The sequence below is a fragment of the Nannospalax galili genome, unplaced genomic scaffold (genome assembly GCF_000622305.1).
Source record: "Nannospalax galili isolate Female #2095 unplaced genomic scaffold, S.galili_v1.0 scaffold901, whole genome shotgun sequence".
NCBI lineage: Eukaryota > Metazoa > Chordata > Mammalia > Rodentia > Spalacidae > Nannospalax > Nannospalax galili.
The window spans coordinates 319,299-338,711 of NW_008344555.1; the positions used below are offsets into that span (position 1 = coordinate 319,299).

At 39.3% G+C, this 19,413-nt stretch overlaps 1 protein-coding gene across 4 annotated transcripts in view; it reads left to right on the plus strand.

Annotated features, from left to right (window-relative positions):
• Positions 1–19,413, plus strand: part of LOC103740136 (integrator complex subunit 6-like) — a 68,583-nt gene that overhangs the window by 46,626 nt on the left and 2,544 nt on the right. The window contains exons 10-16 of one of the 4 annotated variants that reach the window (XM_008840685.3): positions 6,440–6,534; positions 7,536–7,646; positions 9,873–10,091; positions 10,908–11,031; positions 12,220–12,362; positions 14,059–14,293; positions 16,668–17,036. In XM_008840685.3, coding sequence (XP_008838907.1) covers positions 6,440–6,534; positions 7,536–7,646; positions 9,873–10,091; positions 10,908–11,031; positions 12,220–12,362; positions 14,059–14,293; positions 16,668–17,036 — 1,296 coding nt within the window. The remainder of the gene's footprint in view (positions 1–6,439; positions 6,535–7,535; positions 7,647–9,872; positions 10,092–10,907; positions 11,032–12,219; positions 12,363–14,058; positions 14,294–16,667; positions 17,037–19,413) is intronic. The other 3 variants (XM_008840687.3, XM_008840686.2, XM_029567176.1) reach the window with 3 other exon arrangements.

Below are 19,413 nucleotides of genomic sequence, written 5' to 3' on the forward strand. Positions count from 1 at the left end.
ATGAAATGTAAATGGCTGTGAAATGTTTTTTAATATTTTATTATTTTTATATGTTTTGTATGTATTGCCTGCATGTATGTAAGTGCACCCATGTTGGGCAATGCCTGCGGAGGCCAGAAGTCGGTGTCAGATCCCCTGGAACTGGTGTTACAGAGAGTTGTTAGCTGCCATGTGGGTGCTGGGATTTGAACACAGGTCTTCTGCAAGAACAGCCAGTGTTCTTTTCTTTCTTTCTTTCTTTCTTTCTTTCTTTCTTTCTTTCTTTCTTTCTTTCTTTCTTTCTTTCATTTATTTACTTTTATGGGACTTTTGCTACTCTAACATTCCCCCCTCTGAAGAGGTAACCCTAAAATCTTTTAAGGATTAGATACAAGCTCCCAAATACTGTTGACATTTTTGGCCTTTGCAACAGAGTATGTTGCTAAGAGGCCCAAGGACATTTTGACTTTTAGCCAAGAAACGGGCTAATTTTATTTGGGGTCTTTTTACCCTAACTGCCTAGCCAATTCCTACCTCCTAATTCTATCACTGACATCCTCTGAAGAGGTTACCCAACTTGCTAATAGGGGCTAAGGACGCAGACCACTTTGGCTTCTTCCGTGCTGAACAGGGACGCAGGGTAAGGCAATTTAAGTACCCCTTCAGGGTCTATCTAAAGGACTCCCAAATTGCATAACTCTTATCTCTGAGGGGAAAAGAAAGACCTTGACTGGTGAGTACAAGACGTGAAGGAGAAGTAAAGGTAAAAGTAATTAGCATTACAAGTTCTAGGCAGGGAACCAGAAAAAAGTCAGAACAGGGCCATTTTCAAATGTTCGTATGAGAGTCCATTGAGATTTCTTGACAAGGGCTTCCCAAAGCATCCCTCTATTGGGTTCCTCCTCATTTTTCTTTTGTCTTCCAAGGCTGGACTCTAGAGTGATGGATTCAGGATTTGCTTTCAGGTATTTTGATAGCTGTTGGAGTCAGTTCCCTCTCAAAGGCTTCTAGATAGGGGAAGACAACAAATTTCTCCATCATTTTAGAACAATAGCTGGTTGTCTCCCTTAGCTACAGGTGGGCACTATAGTATTGGAGACCAAGATTTGAAGTCTTACATCTGAGCAGTACTTTCTGGTTGGGAACAAAATCATCAATAAGAAATAATTGTCTAAATAACTTTTTTTTATATAGACTTAAGTCTAATATCTGGGAAGTGTAATCCCTTGAACTCTTAAAGAAATATACTGTGGGGTTGGAGAGATGGCTTAGCGGTTAAGAGCACTGACTGCTCTTGCAGAGGATCCGGGTTCGATTCCCAGCACCCATATGACAGCTACAAACTGTCCTTAACTCCAGTTCCAGGGTAATCCAAAGCCCTCTTCTGACCTTTGCAGCATTGCACAACAGGGGTGCACTCACATCCATGCAGGCAATACACTCATACACATAAAATTAAAAAATTAATAAATAAAATTTTAAAAAAGAAATATACTAATGACTTTACTCTTTGGTTATACATTCCTTTTGGGTGTTTAAAACCATATAATTGGCCCAAATAGATAAATTTAGCTTTACACTTAAGGTCATTTGAGGATCTGTTCCTCAGGGGTCACATGGGCTCGGGAGGAACTCTTGGCTCTTTTCTTTTACCAGTTCCAACTATGTGAAGATAAGTCAAAGGTCCTGCACGACCATGTCTGGATTCACTCGGAATCATGAATGAGATGTTTCCTCTGAGTTGACCCTCCTCTTTGTAGACTGGACTCTGGTTCAAGTCCGTGTCGTGGGATCTCCATGTCCTCCCTGAACAAGAGGACAGGTGACTCACCACAGATGCAGGACATTTTGAGAGATGTTCCATAGTCCCCTAGAACTTAATCGACCTTGGCGGGCAAGGGGCAAAAACTGTCCTTTAAGTCCCTCTGACCAGGTTAGTTTAGGCCTCAAACTATGGCTGTTAAACATCTAATAAGGTTAGTTCCACCAGTCTGGTACTTTTTAATTTTCATGTGCTGTGTAGATAAGGCTTGGGTGAAAAACCAAATATTCTCAGATAAACCTTGACTAGATATATATTTTGTTCCTTAAACTAGTTGACTAAACTAGGACCATAGAAAATTTAAGATTATGTGCATATTATTTTTGTTTCGTCCTTTATATATCATAACAAACCTACACAGATCTTTATCACTTGCTTAAGGCTTTCTCATTTCTACACAAATATATAGTAAAGAGAATAGAGTAATTTTCATTTAAACTGTTGATAATATTACTTTTCTATTTTAAGTATATTTTTGATCTACTTTTATTGAAGTAGGGTGGGTATACAGAGAGCTACATATATTTAATATCCAGTCATCAGGAGTATATGCCAGAGAAACCACTACAAAATATGCCATAAATCTATTGCAGCCCTTTCCAAAGTTCCCTCTTGTCCTCTTTATTATTTTTATAATAAAAGCATTTACCATAAGACTTTGTCTCTTCGTAAAATTTATGTATACAGAACAGTATTGCTAACTATAGGCACTACGTTGGAGGGTAGTATGCAGTTTGAAACAACTAGACACAGAAAGACAAATAACACATGATAGTACATATACACTTTTTAAAGACAGGGACTCATGTAGCCCTGGCTGGCTACTCACTATGTAGGCAAGGATGACCTTACACTCCTGATCCTCCTGGCTTCATCACCATGCTAGCTCATTTATAAACTTTGTATTTTAAGATAATTGTAGATTTATGTGAAGTTGTAAGAAAAAATACAGAGGGAGGGGGGAAGAGAGAGACAGAGAGAGCAAACCAAAAGTACAGAAAAATGTTTGAAAATCACATATCTGTAAGGGGTTCATATTCCAAGGTAAGATACAGAATTCTTTTTTTTTTACATGTTTTTTGGCTTATTTTTCTCCTAGCTCATTTTTTAAGCATTTTTACTGAGCTTTTAAAATTTCATATAATATTTCCCACTCACATCCAGACCCCTCCCCAATCCATGCCCCGCCTCCCCCACCAAACCCTATGCACTCTGCCATACATGCTGTGTCCTAGTCATTCAGGTGTTTGTTCCCAAATGTCTGTCAATGTAAATGTGTCCACTAGAGTCTAGTCAGACTATCAGGTGGTCCTCTGTAAGTCATACTCTCCCTCACCCAGCAGCAACCAGTCTCAAATAGTTCTCCATCTAGTGCTGACCTTCCACCTATTGCTTACCTCTCCTTTGGGCCCTTGTTTAATTGAGTTGACATGGGTCCCGTGTTGGATGCCACCTCTGCTGCATGTGCACATAAGCAAGCCTCCAGTGGTCTGGAAGCTTCCACCTCCTTATGTTCATGAACCAGCCCTGGCTCTTACAATCTTTCTGCCTCCTCTTCCACAATGGTCCCTGAGCCGTGGGTGGGTGAGGTTCCATATAGAAGTCCCATCCAACACTCTGCAGTCTCTTATTCTCCAAAACTAGTCCAGTTGAAGCCTTCTGTGTCTAACACACTCTGATGTGCATGGAAGCCTCACTGGTGAGTGTTGATGGGTGCATTAGCCCTCTCTCTACCCCTTCTTCTGCTATGTTCCATGAGCCTTGGTTGTAGAGATTTGATGGCAGATGTGTCACCTAGTACCAGGCATCTCATAGGTGTATGTTCTCTATGGTTGACCAGATGTGCAACTCTGTGGTAACCTCCATCTGTTGCAAAAAGAAGTTTCTTTGATGAGTGCTGTGTGGCATGTTTGTCACTCTAAGGGAAGTCTCTTCTATCTGGCACTGTGTTCGCTGCCAAGCAGCACCCAGATATACATGTGCATTAATGTTGAGACATTCTATGTTGGCAGTATCTCTTTACTTTTATTCTGTATTCTCATCACTTTTTCAAATATGGATCAGCTAATTGTTTATTAGACTTTCATATGGAAATCATTTCCTCAGAGACCAACCTAGAGACTGAAGCAGTGTTGCCCTAAGAGCTCTCTGCTATTAATTTGAACTATAGAACATTTTCTTCCTTTACCTATCCCCCATAAGAAAAAATCTGACAAGAGCTGGGGATGTAGCTCAGTGCTGTAGCACACACCCAGCCTATGCAATGTCCTCGGTTTGATCTTCAGCACTGAAAAAACAAAATCTGACAAGAAATAATTAGACTAAACCAGCTCTTGGGCAAAATCATTACACTTGGCATTGTCGAAAAAAAAAAAAAAAGAAAAAAAAAGAAAAACCAAAGGGTATTATTGACTCTGGTCATCTAATTTGTTTAAATCAAAAAAGTCTCTCTACTATTTACATTTGTCAGTTTCCAAACCTCCACATAATGCCCAGCAGACTCCAAGAAACAGCACACCATAGCAGGGTATTTCCATAACATTTCATTGCTTCCTGTCAAGATGTGAATGGTCTAAAAAAGACTAAGGCTTCAATAAACCAGGAATTCCTTCTAGTCTCTTTTACTTTCTTCTTTATACCCTGTACCAGAAGAACAAGAGACCTGCATTTTATGACTCTATAAATTCATTTAAATTTGTGTCAGCAAGGTTGATAAATTTATTAGAGCAGTAAAAGGAAGAAAATGCGGAACTGCTTTTCTTAACTAAAGTACCAAGAAATTTTAAAAAATAAGCCCTATTTGTAGAGGAATAAGAACTAATCAAACTTGAAGGCGCAATGGAAGTGTGTGCTGATGACAGGGGATACCAGTTTTGAATTATTATATTAGAAAGATTTTTCTTACTCTTGGAAGGAAATAACAGAGGCATTCTGGAAGTTCCCAATCAATATATATAATGTTTCTATTTAGATTATTGCAATTATTACTCTGAAGTTAAATAGGGAATGTCTGCATATTTAAGGTAAATATCTTGAGGTATATTGATGTGCATGGTGTTAAAGACACATGTTTAGCCAGATGTGGTGGTGCATACCTGTAATTCCAGCACTTGGGAAGCTGACACAGAAGGATCATGAGTTTGAGTCAAGCCTGGCTACATAGTAATTTCAAACCTAGTCTGGGCTACATAGCAAGACTATCTCAAAAAATCAAAAATAAGAAAAAGGAAGGAAGGAGGGAGGGAAGAAATGGCGTTTAGCTATACAGATTTTAAACTCTGGGCTAATATCTGACATGATTTTATTATCACCTAATAGCAAATATTTGAGATACAAAGTTTTGCTGAAGATGTGTGAATATAGAAATCAAAGAAATGACAAGGTAGGGCTAAGCAAACATGAACCAAGTAACGAGAATCCAAATATAGAGCTTGCCCATTTTCATCCAGAAATTAGAAGCTTAGCTTTTGTTTTCATATGCTTTGTAAAATCTCTTTTTGATGACCTAATACTTTCTTTTTTGTTTGTTTTGTTTTTGCTTTTGAGACAGTCTTACTATTCAGCCCTGGCTAGTCTGGAACTCACTTTGTAGACCAGGCTGGCCTCAAACTCACAGAGCCCCTACTGCCTCTGCCTCCCAAGTGCTGGGAATCAAAGTGTGGGCTGCCACACCTGGTTTAACACCTTCTTTAATTATTTTTTACATTTATTTTAAATTTTTATTGCATTTACTTAATTATTTTGCATGTGTGGGGGTGTACATATGTCATGCCTATGTGCAGAAGTCAGAGGAATCAGTTCTCGCCTTCCACCATGTGAGTTTGAGGGATCAAACTTGGTTCATCAGGCTTAACTGCAAGTGACTTAACCTGCTGAGCCATCTTGCTGGCCCCCACTGTGTATTTTCAAACCAAAGAAACATTAGTCCATCAAGCACTGACTATGAATCCCTCCAGGTGAAAATTGCTACAGGAGAATTACTATTACACATCAGGAAAATATTTCAAGTGGATCAGAATCGTATCGTATTTTAATGTTGTACTGTATGCAGCTTTGCAAATGGAAGACGAATGTATAACTCGAAATTTTACTTCATTTTCTAGAAAAGTACAGCAGACATGCTCCTTGACTTACACTGGGGTTAATTTTAATAAACCAACTGTAAGCCCCAAATGCCTCTATTACCCCTAACTGGCAGATCATTCACCATATGTTAGCAACGTGGTGCACTGCACAGTGTCTCTTGTTTTCCATCCTTTGATCACAGGGTCACTGGTAGCTGTTGGTCAATCAGTGCTGCTGCCAGGACTGGGAGAAAGTTGGAGAAAGTTCTGTACTGCATGTCGCTAGACTGAGGAAAGATCACAGTTTAGACTTTGAAATTTGCTTGCTAATGAATGTGTATCGCTTTTCCACCATTATAAAATCTTTTAAAAATCATAAATTGAACTATTAGAAGTTGGAGACCTTCTGCATATAACTTTGGTAAATAAAACATTTAAGGAACACAATCAAATATGCTCCAAAGACGTGTTTAGCTAATGTAAATAAAATCTGAGATTTCTAGATGTCAGGTGCCTGATTTAGATCTTGGGAGTTGGGGCTGGACTAACATAACTACTTGATTCTGTGTTACAGATGACTTGTTTAAAGTTCACAAGCTTAAGCCAAATATGAAGTGGCGACAGGCTTTTGACAGCTACTTAAAAACTCTGCCTCCATACTACTTAATAGTATGTATTTGTATGTGTATGAATATATGTATATATATATTAACTGTCACTGATGATTGTTATTAGGACTAATGAATCAAAAGCTTAGCCCTGCAAGGGGATAGCACTCCTATTACTTTAAAGACATTTGTGTTGCCATTGTCATCTCAAGCCACATGTAAGAGTTTAGAGATGTCATGACGGCACAAAAAAAAAAAAACGCATTCTTTTCTCTATTTTCTTTATTTTTAACTGCCATGGTCATTTTTATAAAACAGATCTCTGTTTCTCTTATTAAAACTAAGCTTATGAACTGTAATTCTGGAATGTAAGGATAATAGGTCTCAATTCATATGTTACACCAATTTCCCTTTTGAACTCTAGAAACTCAATGTGGGGTTTCCCTCTGAAAACAAAATCTGGAAGACAGTATGGTTCTTTATTGCCTGTTAAATGTGTCCTTAATGCCACATGACGCTGAGGCATTAGCAATGGAGAGGATCCAAAGAGAGTCAAACATGACTTAGCCTCATTATGCTTTTTTTTTAGAGTTTGAGAAAAATGTGCACAGTGATTCTCAACTGGTAATGTAATCCTAATCAAGATGCTCAAAAGTCATTTCAGAGGTCAATGTGGTAACTTAAAGCCAAGTTTCTAGAGGTGAAAAGGCAGAATCTTCAATTGGACCATTGGTGTTACTGGGAGGAGATATTGGGGGTGTACTCATATTTACCATGGCAGGAATTGGAGATGATTTTATGACGGGGAGTAAGACGGAAGCAATGTACTGGTTTGAACTGGCTGCCACTTGCTGTTCTTACCCACTCTTTTCTGGTTGTTTTTTATTTTCTGCTCCTTCTCTGCTATTTTCATTGCCACTTTTTAATGTTCCATGTTTGGTTTTATGTGCAGCACCTTGACTTCTAAGAAATGAATCATGTCCCCTTGACCCTTATAACTGAACTTTTGAGTATTTTAAGATTTATTCTATTCTTACTGTTGTGTATTTTGTTTCCTTATAGCCATTAAAGAAAGCACTAAGGATGATGGGAGCTCCAAATCTGATATCAGATAATTTAGATTGTGGACTTAGTTACAGTGTTATCTCTTACCTTAAAAAACTCAGCCAACAGGTAGTATTGGTAAAAACAAACAAACCAAAATCCTTTGCCCTTAGAAGTGCATTTCCTTATTCTTTAGTGTAATTGTAATTTTTCAAATTAAATGTGTATATATCTCTACACTTTATGAATTAGTAATTATGTGATTCTCTATGGCTTCTAGCTTCACCATTAAACTGCAGTTAAGAGTCTGTCAGTATCATTTGATGCTGTGCCACTTCTCCTTCTGCCTGTCAGTTTGTCCTGCCCACAAGCTGGCTGATACTCTGTGGCCTAAACGGGGCAGAGGCTTAATAGAATTCTTTCATGGGTCACATTTTGTCTACCCTCAGATTAGTTTCTCCTCAGTTCACTTGACTAGAGCATCCCCCTTTTGTGAGTCAGCACACCCAGGCCTGGTGTGATTCAACGCCTTGCCTGAAATCGGTTTTCATGTAACACATAAAGGACTTATACTCACATACTAGCTCTTGGATAAATAGCTGTCTGCTTTTCCCTGGAGAGGGGGGACATGAGACCAGTGTTCTTCAACCTGGAGGGAATAGACCTCAAGGGGACCTGGAGACTGGAGTTCTACCTCCTCTCTTCTTGTCCTTCATCTGTTCCTTTATACCCCACCTCATTCACCATTATCCACCTTGTCCCTTGCCTGCCCCTCTCTATTAGTACTTCATCTTCCACTCACCCCTCCTCATCATATTTCTCACCTTTACCTAGACCATTCTTGTAGGATGGAAACGTTGGGGAACATTAAATTAGAGCTCTACTGCTATACAACTGTGTTGTGTGACAAATGAATGCAGTAGCTTTACTATCTGATTCACAAATACATTTCTAGGTAGGAAATAGCATCTGCAGTGACTACAATGTTTCATGTTGGGTGTGTTTGCAAATTAGGCCTTTAAAAAACAGAGCATTAAGCAAAGCGTCAGCTTTCACTAAGGGATCTAAAGGACTCCATAATTGGGACGCTGACATGCCTTGCTAGGAACTGACAAAAACTTCAACTAATGTTCTGAAGCTTATTCTAGTGTGCTCATAAATGCAAAGAAAATAAAGCAAATCCAGATTGCTGACCTATCAAGTCCCCCTAACCCCTATTCCTCTCTGCTAGTAGATTGTTGTTGTTGTTGTTGTTGCTGTTGTTGTTGTAAATGCCTTGGTTATTTATCTATCAATCTATTGATTTTTTTTTTAAATTTGATGTTTATGTTAGGCATGTAAGGCTGTGTTAGAATATGGCTGCAAAGGAAGAAAAGTGAACACAGTTGAAACTAATGGAGTTCTGAGACCTGCAGAGACACACTGTATTCTTTTATTGAATGAGCTTTCAAGGTCACTTGAGGAAACAGACCCTGTATTTACATTTTTCTCATATTTCATGACTTAAGAATTTTTTGAGCTCATGAATAATATATTTAATTCAAATAATTAATTAGGGAAAAAATAAATATTTACGAACAAGCCAAAAGAAATTAAAAAAATTATTTTGGTCTTATTGAACATAATTTTATCTTTTAGAAGAAAAGCTTATTAGTACTTTATAATTTCTCATATTGCTCATTTAAAACCTATGGCATCAGAATTCCTTGAACCATCTCAGATGTGTCTAAAGCGAAATATTCCAAATTCCCTGCTAAAATGCATTCAAGCAAATTGAATTGATATAATGTCTCTTAAGAGGATTTTTTCAGTCTTTATTAGTGAGAAACGTACTGAGTACACATTAAAATTTTTTTGCTTGGTAATATTTATTAAATTAAGCTTTGCTTTATAAAACATTACACTGCCGAATATTAAAAAAAACATTTAATTTTTTTTCAGATATAATGCCAGTCTACGTAACCTGAATTCAAGGAATAATTTACATGTATAGTACAGAGTTTTAAACCTTTACATCTGGATCGAAAATGAATATGACTGAGATTTTTGCAATAACAAAATGTGGTTTTACATGTCTATGAATCAAATTCTTACCCATGGCTTTCATTTTCTCCATGATTCGTTCATAGTTTGCACACTAGAAAAGAAAATTTGCATTTAGTCATTTGTCTTTCGAGCCCAGCCCCTTCTGTGTTTGCTGTGATAAAACAGAGAAGCGTAGGGAAATGCTCACTGTTTTTCTGTGGTTTGCAAATGAAAAGTATTTTGTGGGGTTATTAAGGTATTCTCATCAAGTAATTGATTGATAATAACAAGGTAGATATTTTCATAACATACTGTATACTTTTATTTTAGACCAAACTAGAGTCAGAACGAATACTAGCATCAGTGGGGAAGAAACCTCCCCAGGAAATTGGTATCAAAGTGAAAAATCACTCCGGAGGTGGCATGCTTTTGGCTCACAATAAAAATTTTAGAAAACTGTTGAAAGAAATCATAGGGGAAGCTGCACCAAGGCTGACAGAATTGAATACCAAAGAATTTGCTGGCTTCCAAGTAGGGCTCTTAAACAAGGTAAATTGGGACACAAAAAGTTGTGCTTGTCCAAAGATCTTGCCTGATATATTTGCTATTCATACTGTTTCAGTTTTGAAACAATTACCTATTTTGGAGTTAATAATTATTAATAAAGCAGCTTTGAGATTGTTCTGCAAGCAAATGCCAGTGTGGAATTAAACATACAAAATACATTGGTTGGGAGGGGACAGGGAACAGCCAGAAAAGGCGTTGTAGTCGCAGTCAGTGCCTCCTAGACCACCATGCAGATCTAGTGCCTGTGACAGGAGTGGCAGGAAGTAGGATCAAGGGTGAAGAGGCTCCAACATTGAAACAGCTTGGAGAAAGTCTGAGCCAGTCCAAGGGAACTTCTGGCACCAGGCTTTCTCCTGGAGGAGGTGGATATGGTCAGAGCTGGCTGGGCCCCCCACGCTTCCCTTCTCATTCCCAGCCTGGCTCACACTCAGGGCTGCAGCAGATCCCTAAGGCACCATGGCTGAACCTGCAGTCCCCCGCACTCCCTCTGCAGTCAGCCATCACAGTCCTGTAGGGAGATCTCAGCACCCTGTAGGTTGTAGGCAGTGATCCTGCAAGGGGGCTGCAGGTATGATTCTTGGAGTTTTAAATGACACACTTGATAAAGGATAGTCTCATTGACTTTAATGACTTATGGGTATATTAGCATTTGGAACAATAAATAGAAGTTTTTCATTGGAAAAAAATTTCTGTAGTTAGTTGTATTAAATACTGTTCTTTTCATTTAAGAGAGTTAAGTATTATATTTGTGTATTGAAAACCCTTCGGAGTAACTCTAGTCCATTTCATTTTAAATAGGATTTGAAGCCTCAGACGTATAGAAATGCTTATGATATTCCTCGTAGAGGACTTTTAGACCAGTTGACCAGAATGAGATCCAATCTACTGAAAACACGCAAGTTTATTGTTGGACAAGATGAAGGTAAATGAACCATGGAATACTTTGTGTTTAGAAAGTAGCAGGCGTGACTTATGTGACAGTCTTTATTGCATAATGAGCTGATTATATTTGTAATTTGTTAATGTTTACAATGTCCATATTCACTGGAACCCTACATCTACACCGGCACAGATTGTTTTCCGTCCAGTTTAAGACAGGTGTGTGCTAATCAGCATTATATGGCACTGTTGCTGTGGTTCTGTGTGGTAGTGCTTAAAAGCCTCAAATAGTCTCAGGAGATAGTGGTTTTTATGTCCATTTTATAGGCATTGAAACTAACAGTGAGCATTTCAGTAGTTTGCCCAGGCACGTTTAGCACATTGGAAAGTGACAGAATCTAGGTCTTTCAGATTTCCCAACATGTGCACAAACTCTGTACCATTCAGCCTGCTATGAAAAATTCATCAGCATCTACATGAAAGTAGTGAACTCTGGGTAATTTCCAGGAGAATTATGGCTGTTTTCAATTTTCCTTTATTTTGTTAATTTTGACTGGAGTTACCCATCCACTAAATGAACAAACCCTCACCAATCCTCTGATAGTATACACAATATTTTTGTGAAGGGAGCTTTCCTAGGAAGAGATCATATGTATTTTATCAAATCCATGGAATTTAAGAATAAGCAGGACTCTTCTTTACGATACAAGAATACCATGAGTACTACGGCATGGTGGCCCACGCCCTGTAATCTCAGCATTCAAGCGCCTGAGAGAGGGGATGTCAACATATTTGAGGCTCATCTGGACTACAAAGTGAGACATTATCTCAAAAAAACAGAGAGGAGAAAGACAGTGACAAAGAAAGACACAAGGACAGAGAAGACACCCAAACAGCATAAAGCCTAAGTGCTTTAAAATGTAGAAGACAGATGGTATTTGAATTCAATTGGTGATATGAGGGAAATAAGCACACTCTTACAACACACTTGAGAGGCATTGCTTTGGTCCTTGTGATATGAGCCTGTAAGTGGTATAATAATTATAGACCACTGATTAGTATAAAAAAAGATGATGCTAGGTCTGGAATACTAGATTTGAGGTTTTTTTTTTTTTTTTTTTTTACTCTAATGCTAAGCTACACATTGCTAAGGCAGACTCTGATAATGTCTTCTCAAAAGGACCATGTACTGCAGCAGTATACATCAATTTCTCTGCTGGTGATTTTACAGATTCCCTCCACAGTGTCCCAGTTGCACAAATGGGTAACTATCAGGAATATCTAAAGATGCTGGCTTCTCCACTACGAGAGATTGACCCAGATCAGCCAAAAAGACTGCATACTTTTGGCAATCCATTTAAACAAGATAAAAAGGTAATATCCCTATTTCTATGTCTGCGTAAATTGTGGTATTTTATGATAATTTTCTCCTTTTTAGCAAGATGAATACAAATGAGAGATAAATATTACATCAGAACTAATTTGTGGTTAGAAAGTGGAGTCTCCTAATGCAAGTTGCATTAGTTGAATAAAATAATAGCTGTCATTTGTTTAGTAAATGATTCTGTTTTATGCTCACATGTGTCTTAAAAGATGAATGCTATCTGCCCTTTAAGAAGAAGAAATCAAGGCTTAGAGTGGCCAGGTGCCAAAACACTGACATAGCTGAGCAAAAGACAGGATTTGAACCATAGCTGTCTTGATCCACATTCAATACTCATACCACCACACAATGATTCTCTTAATAGAAAGATCACCAATTATTTCTTCTGTTTCCATGATTCAGGTACATAGTGTTCTACTGAGATAGTAATGAGTGTGTCCCTTCAACTGTGAAGTACTAGGTGTGATGTCCCTTTTTATTTGAATTATTCTGGAGGCCTAAATAGTGTGTGTGTGTGTGTGTGTGTGTGTGTGTGTGTGTGTGTGTGTAAAAAAACTTGACTGGTTAATCATGAAAAGAAATGGGGTTATGGTTGCATTTCTGTAGGGAATACTGATATTAAAGTTCTAATACAACTCAAAAATACCCCAAGTCATGCCAATCCATAGTTAATTAGAGATTTAAAATCTTTTTGTAACATTAGGGATAATAATTGAACTAAACTGACAGAGATCTGTAAAATACTGAATTATACATGAACACTGTAGAATATTACTGAACATGTAGTAAATGCTGTGCCCTTTCTTTATGGTTTATGGAGGGAAATAGCCTTTGGAAAGGTCATTTTACCATGATCACTTTCAAATAATAAGGTATATATTCTTGGGTTATCTGTGATGACAGCAGCTGTTACCTAACACACTATATTGACGATTCCCATTTGAGGCTATTCACAGAGTGAACAGCCTCTTCATTCCCTGAGAAGCTCCAAGGAATACATATTTAAGGTTGTGCGTGAGGGAATTACATTTCTACATCTACCTGCCTTTCACATGCACTGTTCTGTATAGCAATAATCAGTGTTCCTTAATGATGAGTTTAAAACCCTATAAGGGGCTAATGCAAGGTGCTTTGACAGCATTTTAAAACGGTGATTGTAGAGGCTGGATTTAAAAACACTCTGCTCTGACAGAAGACCCAGGTTTGATTCCCAGCACAGACATCAGGTGGCTCACTACTACTTGTAACTACAGTTCCAAGCTATCCAGTACCCTCTTCTGGCCTCTACAGGCAGTGCATGCACGTGGTGCAGATGCAGACAAGCAGGTCTGTCCATCCCACCCCCCACCCCCCACGCACACTCACACATAAATTTTTTAAAAGATGATTGTGGATTTATCTTCTGTGGTTGATATGAAGCTTTCTATTCATCATTGTTATTGTGTGCTTACCTTAGACAGGAGCTTGCATGTTAGTTTCCTCCTTGTTCCACTTAGACTGGATTAAAATAGAGTCACATTATTTGAGAACAGAATTGATGTAGAGGCATGGTAACTGTCTGGCCTACAATTAAGGCTAAACAAAATGATGCAGTGCATGACTGATGTATATGAAGCGTACTTGCAGGGTTTTTTTTTAAAACTGAACTTTTGTCTTTAATGAAATATGTTCATTGATGTTTTTTAGGGAATGATGATTGATGAAGCAGATGAGTTTGTGGTAGGGCCACAAAACAAAGTGAAACGTCCGGGAGAACCCAACAGTCCTATGTCATCTAAAAGAAGGCGGAGTATGTCCCTGCTGTTGAGGAAACCACAAACACCACCTACTGTAACTAACCATGTGGGCGGAAAGGGACCACTCTCAGCCTCGTGGTTCCCATCTTGTCCAAACCTCATAAAACCCACCCTTGTACATCCAGGTATAGAGTAGTGGTTGTGATATCCTTATGGCTCCTAGAAGACATTATACAATTTTATTTTCCTTTATATTCCTTTCTGTATTCAATTTTCTGTTAGCTAAGCAAACCATTATTAATCCATCTATGGCAGGCACAACAGGCCTTATGGGAAACAGAGACCCTGATTTAAGGATCTTAGCCATATTAGTGGAGAAAAAAATCCATAATTACATAGTAATTAACACGTAACATTAACATAGTAATTAGTGACTAATGTATGGCTTAGTAAATATCACAGTGATTGGTACATAAATGAAGCATTAGGAGCATGTCTGCTGCAACCACTTGGAACAACTTCAAGAGTTAATGCAAGTTTCGAAGGTGGTAGAGCAAGCAGGCTCACCAAGAGGCTGGATCAGCTTGTTCTCTGTACTGTCACCTGCTCATGCTCCAACCAGTATAATCTGGTGTTTGCCTTTATGACCCCACTGAAGCACTTCTCAATGGCAGCAGTGTCTTCTGTACATTGGCATCCCTTCTCAGTAGCTTTTGACTCCATTGTTTATGTTCTCCTCCATGGAAACTTTGGGTTACCAGACACATAGTTAGGTTTTCCGTTAGCAGTGATTTCTAACCATTTCCCTTTTGTTTTCTCCCTTTCTTTCTCACATCTAACTACTGTATGTCCCCACAGCTCAATCCCAGGACCTCTTGTCACAGCACTGTCTCCTAACATGAGCGCATACAGTCTCGGGGCTTTAAAGTTGGTTCCTATCTGATCAAATTCTTGTATTTATGCCTCAACTATAACTTGTTCCTCTACTCTCAAATCTGATTTAATCATGGGCATGGTGCCTCCATTTTTCAAATGGACATTTATGTTGTATGTGTTTCAACTAAATGTCCAACCTTGCCTCTCACCAGAACAGTCCTGCTAACATCCTTCTGCACGGTATTAATGGCATTATCCCTCATTTTAATGGAGAAGCTATAGCACCTCCGGGTATTGGTAGGCTTGGGGAACCTTAGATTGTAACGTAGTATAAATAGAACTACCATTATTGATGCCAAGCGATCAATTCAAGGCTACTGAATTGAGTCAGAAAAAATTAAGTGCAATCTACTCTCAAAGCCAGTAATGTGCTCGCTCCTTCAACATTCCTGGCATAGTTATTTACCCAGTGGTTCAGGTGACAAAGCTCCAGAACCACCACAATTTTTAATTTATTCCCTAATTTCTTTCCTCTATTTTTCAAGCTGAGGTAACTTGAGGAATATATATATAATCTTACCATTTCTCTCCATTCCTTCACTCCACATTTCCCTGAACTTTCACCAAGCGACTGTTCTTCGATGGTCTTCCTGCTTTCATTCTTAACTACTTCCTACCCACTCATCTCTCTCAGCTTGTAGCATTGGATGAAGATGTCAGCATATAAATGAAATCATGCCACATCCATACTGAAAACACATCCTCCATGTTCCTAAGCACTCAGGACACAACCTGGCTCCTACCTGTGGTCAAAAAGGCTCCACATGGCCTGGCCCCATGATCCGCAGGTTCTAGTGATCTCCTCCTCACCCCTGTCTGCCACAGTCATTCATTCCACGCACCCAGATTATTTCCCTGCATCTTTTGCGTTCACCACAGCCTGGCACCCTCCCAGAAGCCCTTGCTACCACACTACAGTCCCTCTGTTGCTCTCTCTCCCATCTCTACTCCCAACATGAAAGTGGTTTTGTGTACTATTGCTTTCTGTGTGCTTCTTCTCTGACATTCCCATGATACTGTGCTCTATAAGGATAGGAAAAGTTCCTTTGTTTCTTGTTCACTGCTGATTTCCAGCTCCTGGCTGATGCTTGGCACAATAGAACATGAGTAAATGACAGAATGAGAGTGGAAAATACTTTGGCACAAGACATGAGCAGAATGAGCTACAGATGGACATTTTGATTGACTGATGGGATAGAGTATTCAGCCCCAATAGGTGTCTCTTTTCTTAGAGGATTTGATATATACAGATGACAGAATCTGGTATACACAAGTTGTATGGATTCAAGCTCAGAAATGTATAGCAGTTTATATGTGGCTTGGAGGAATCAGGAATGCCAGTGAAACTTGGCACTTTTCACCTTGTGACACATACGAGTTGACACTGAACCATGAGTACGAGGGACCCATGAGTTCTTATTAATGTCTTGGTTTCTGTGTGGACTCATAGTGGCAGGAGGGAAGAAGGTGGCCTTGTGTTGTCGTCTTGACCACTCTCAGCTCTCCGTTATATCCTCCTCATTATGAAAGAAATTTCCTTGAAACTGAGGAACACGGAGATGCACCTGTGGGGCTGCCATGCTATACCTACTTGACAGCTCAGTTTCTTCATTTGCTTTGCAGATGCTGCTGTTGTTCGTGATATCCATGAAGAGAAGATGGAAAATGGGCAAAGCCCAGCTGACGGCTTCTTGTCAAAATCTGCTCCAGCAGAGTTTATGAATGTGGCAGGAGACGACGGCATTATATCCAACCAATTGGATTCTTTGTCTGATGACTACACTGGTCTCATAAAAGATGGGCTCATTCACAAACCTGGCAGTAGTACACTTCTAGGAGGGTCCAAAACCTGCAATCTTTCTGTAGATGACCAAAAAATCACATCTTCGGAAACTGAGCCAAATTCAGTGCAAATCACTCCTGCGATGGCACAAGGAATCAATGCTGACATAAAGCACCAATTAATGAAGGAAGTACGAAAGTTTGGACGAAGTAAGTAGTGATGGAATATCTATAAATTAGTCTGTGATTCAGAAGAGAATTGTGTTGTCCGTTTTGAGACAGTCTCCTGTAGCTCAGGTTGGCCTCAACCTCACTATGTGGTTCAGGCTGGTTATAATGCCTGATTCTCCTGTCTCCACCTCTGAAGTGCTAGGATTATGTGCTATCAAATTCAATGAATGTGGCACTAAAGATTGAACCCAGGGCCTTGTGCATGCTGGACAGGTGCTCTACCAACTAAGCTATATCTCTAGCCTCCAAAATGGATTAAGTGACTCTTGAGGTGCATTTTGGGGCAATATTGGGCTTTCACATAATCCTAAGACTCCTCTGGCTTTCAATTATAGGGGTTTCATTTTGCTGCTGTAACAGATGATCAAACAATTCATAGCTTAAAACAACACAAGTTGATTACCTTACACCTCTGGATTCAGAATTCTGAGTATATTTTCACTGGGCTGAAAGGAAGGCAGGCTAATGTTCCTTCTTGGGGATATACAGAGAATCTGGTTCCTGGCCTTTTCCAGCTTCTAAAGGCTACCCGAGTCTGTGCCCATAGCTCCTTCCTGCATCAAGTCAGGGCACAACACTTTCTCTCTTTGATTTCTCTCCTCTGACTTCCACTCCTGTACTTTTTAAAATGTTTATTTATATTTTTATGTGTATGAATATTTTGCCTGCATGTATGTAAGTGCACCCAATGTCTAGGGAGACCAGAAGAGGGTGGCCAGATCCCCAGGAACTGGAGTTACTATCATTGTTAGCTGCCATGTGGGTGCTGGGAACTGAAACCAGATCCTCTGTGAGAGCAGCCAGTGTTCTAATCCCTGAGTCATCTCTCCAGCCCCACCTCCTTTTTATCTTTTCCAGACAGTCTCTCCCTGTAGCCCCAGCAGGCCTGAACTCACCATATAGACCAGGCTGGCTTCAATCACACAGACATCTACCTGTCTCTGCCTCCCGAGGGCTGGGATTAAAGGCCTGCTCCACCACACCCAGCGCTTTTTGTAGTTTTGAGGCAAGGTCTCACTATGTAACCCCAGCTGACATGGAACTCACTGTGTATACTATCCCTAGCTGGCTTTGATCTCACCAAGATCCTCCTGTATCTGCCTCCTAAGTGCTGGGACTAAAGGTGTGCACCACCACACCCAGCCCATTTCTGTTCTTTTCTTTCTCACTTTTTACTATTCCATCTTTCATCTTAATTCTTTGAGAGTTTCGTACAATGTATTTTGGTCATATTGGAGTTTGGTCACCCCCAAACTCCTACCCCAAATGCCTCCCAGATCTACCCTCCAACTTCATGGCTTCTTTTTTTCTTTAATAACCCACCTCGCAGAGGACCCAGGTTTGATTCCTAGCAGACATCACGCTGCTCAGAAATACCTGCAAAAACCAGTTCCAGGGGATTTGATGCCCTCTTCTGGCCTCCACAGGCATTGCATGACACAGGTGCACTTAACATGCAGGCAAAATACTTATGTCCATAAAATAAAAATAAAAAATAAGTGAAATATTTTAAAAGAAAAGTTAAGAAATCCCAACCCAACCTAAGGAATTTTTGGCAATTGATTTCTGCTGGGAGAGGGAGAGACAGTGTCTTACAGGCATGGGACACTTGGTGGCTCAGTGGATGGACCTACACTAAAAAACATTTTGGGAGATAAATCAGATTCTATAGACCATATAATATATGTATGAGTACATTAAATTGGGTGGGGGCAGTGGGGGAAGGTGCATCAAAGTTGTATTTTACAAAAATGGCAAAAATTCAAAAAATTTAAAAAATAAATGTTTGTTGAATAAATAAGAAAAAGAATTCGAGGGACTGGAGAGATGGCTCAGTGGTTAAGAGCACTAGCTGTTCTTGCAGAGGACCAGGGTTCGATTCCCAACACCCACATGGTGGCTAACAACTGCCCATAACTCCAGTTTCAGGGGAATCCAACACTCTCTTCTGACCTCTGGAGGCTTTACATGACACAGGTGCACTTACATATATTCAAGCAATACACTCATACACATAAAAATAATAAATAAAATTTAAATTAAAAATTTTTAAATTTTTACAAAAACTTTTTTGAGAATTTCATACATGCATATAAGGTGTTTTGATCAAATCCATGCCCACTCCTTCCTCTCCAACATTCCCCCTCTGAAGAGGTAACCCTAAAATCTCTTAAGGATTAGATACAAGCTCCCAAGTGCTTTTGACATTTTTGGCCTTTGGAAGAGAGTATGTTGCTAACAGGCCCAAGGACATTTTGACTTTTAGCCAAGAAACTGGATACATTTCTTTGGGATCTTTTTTACTCTAACTGTCTAGCCAATTCCTACCTCCTATTCTTATCACGCCATCCTCTGA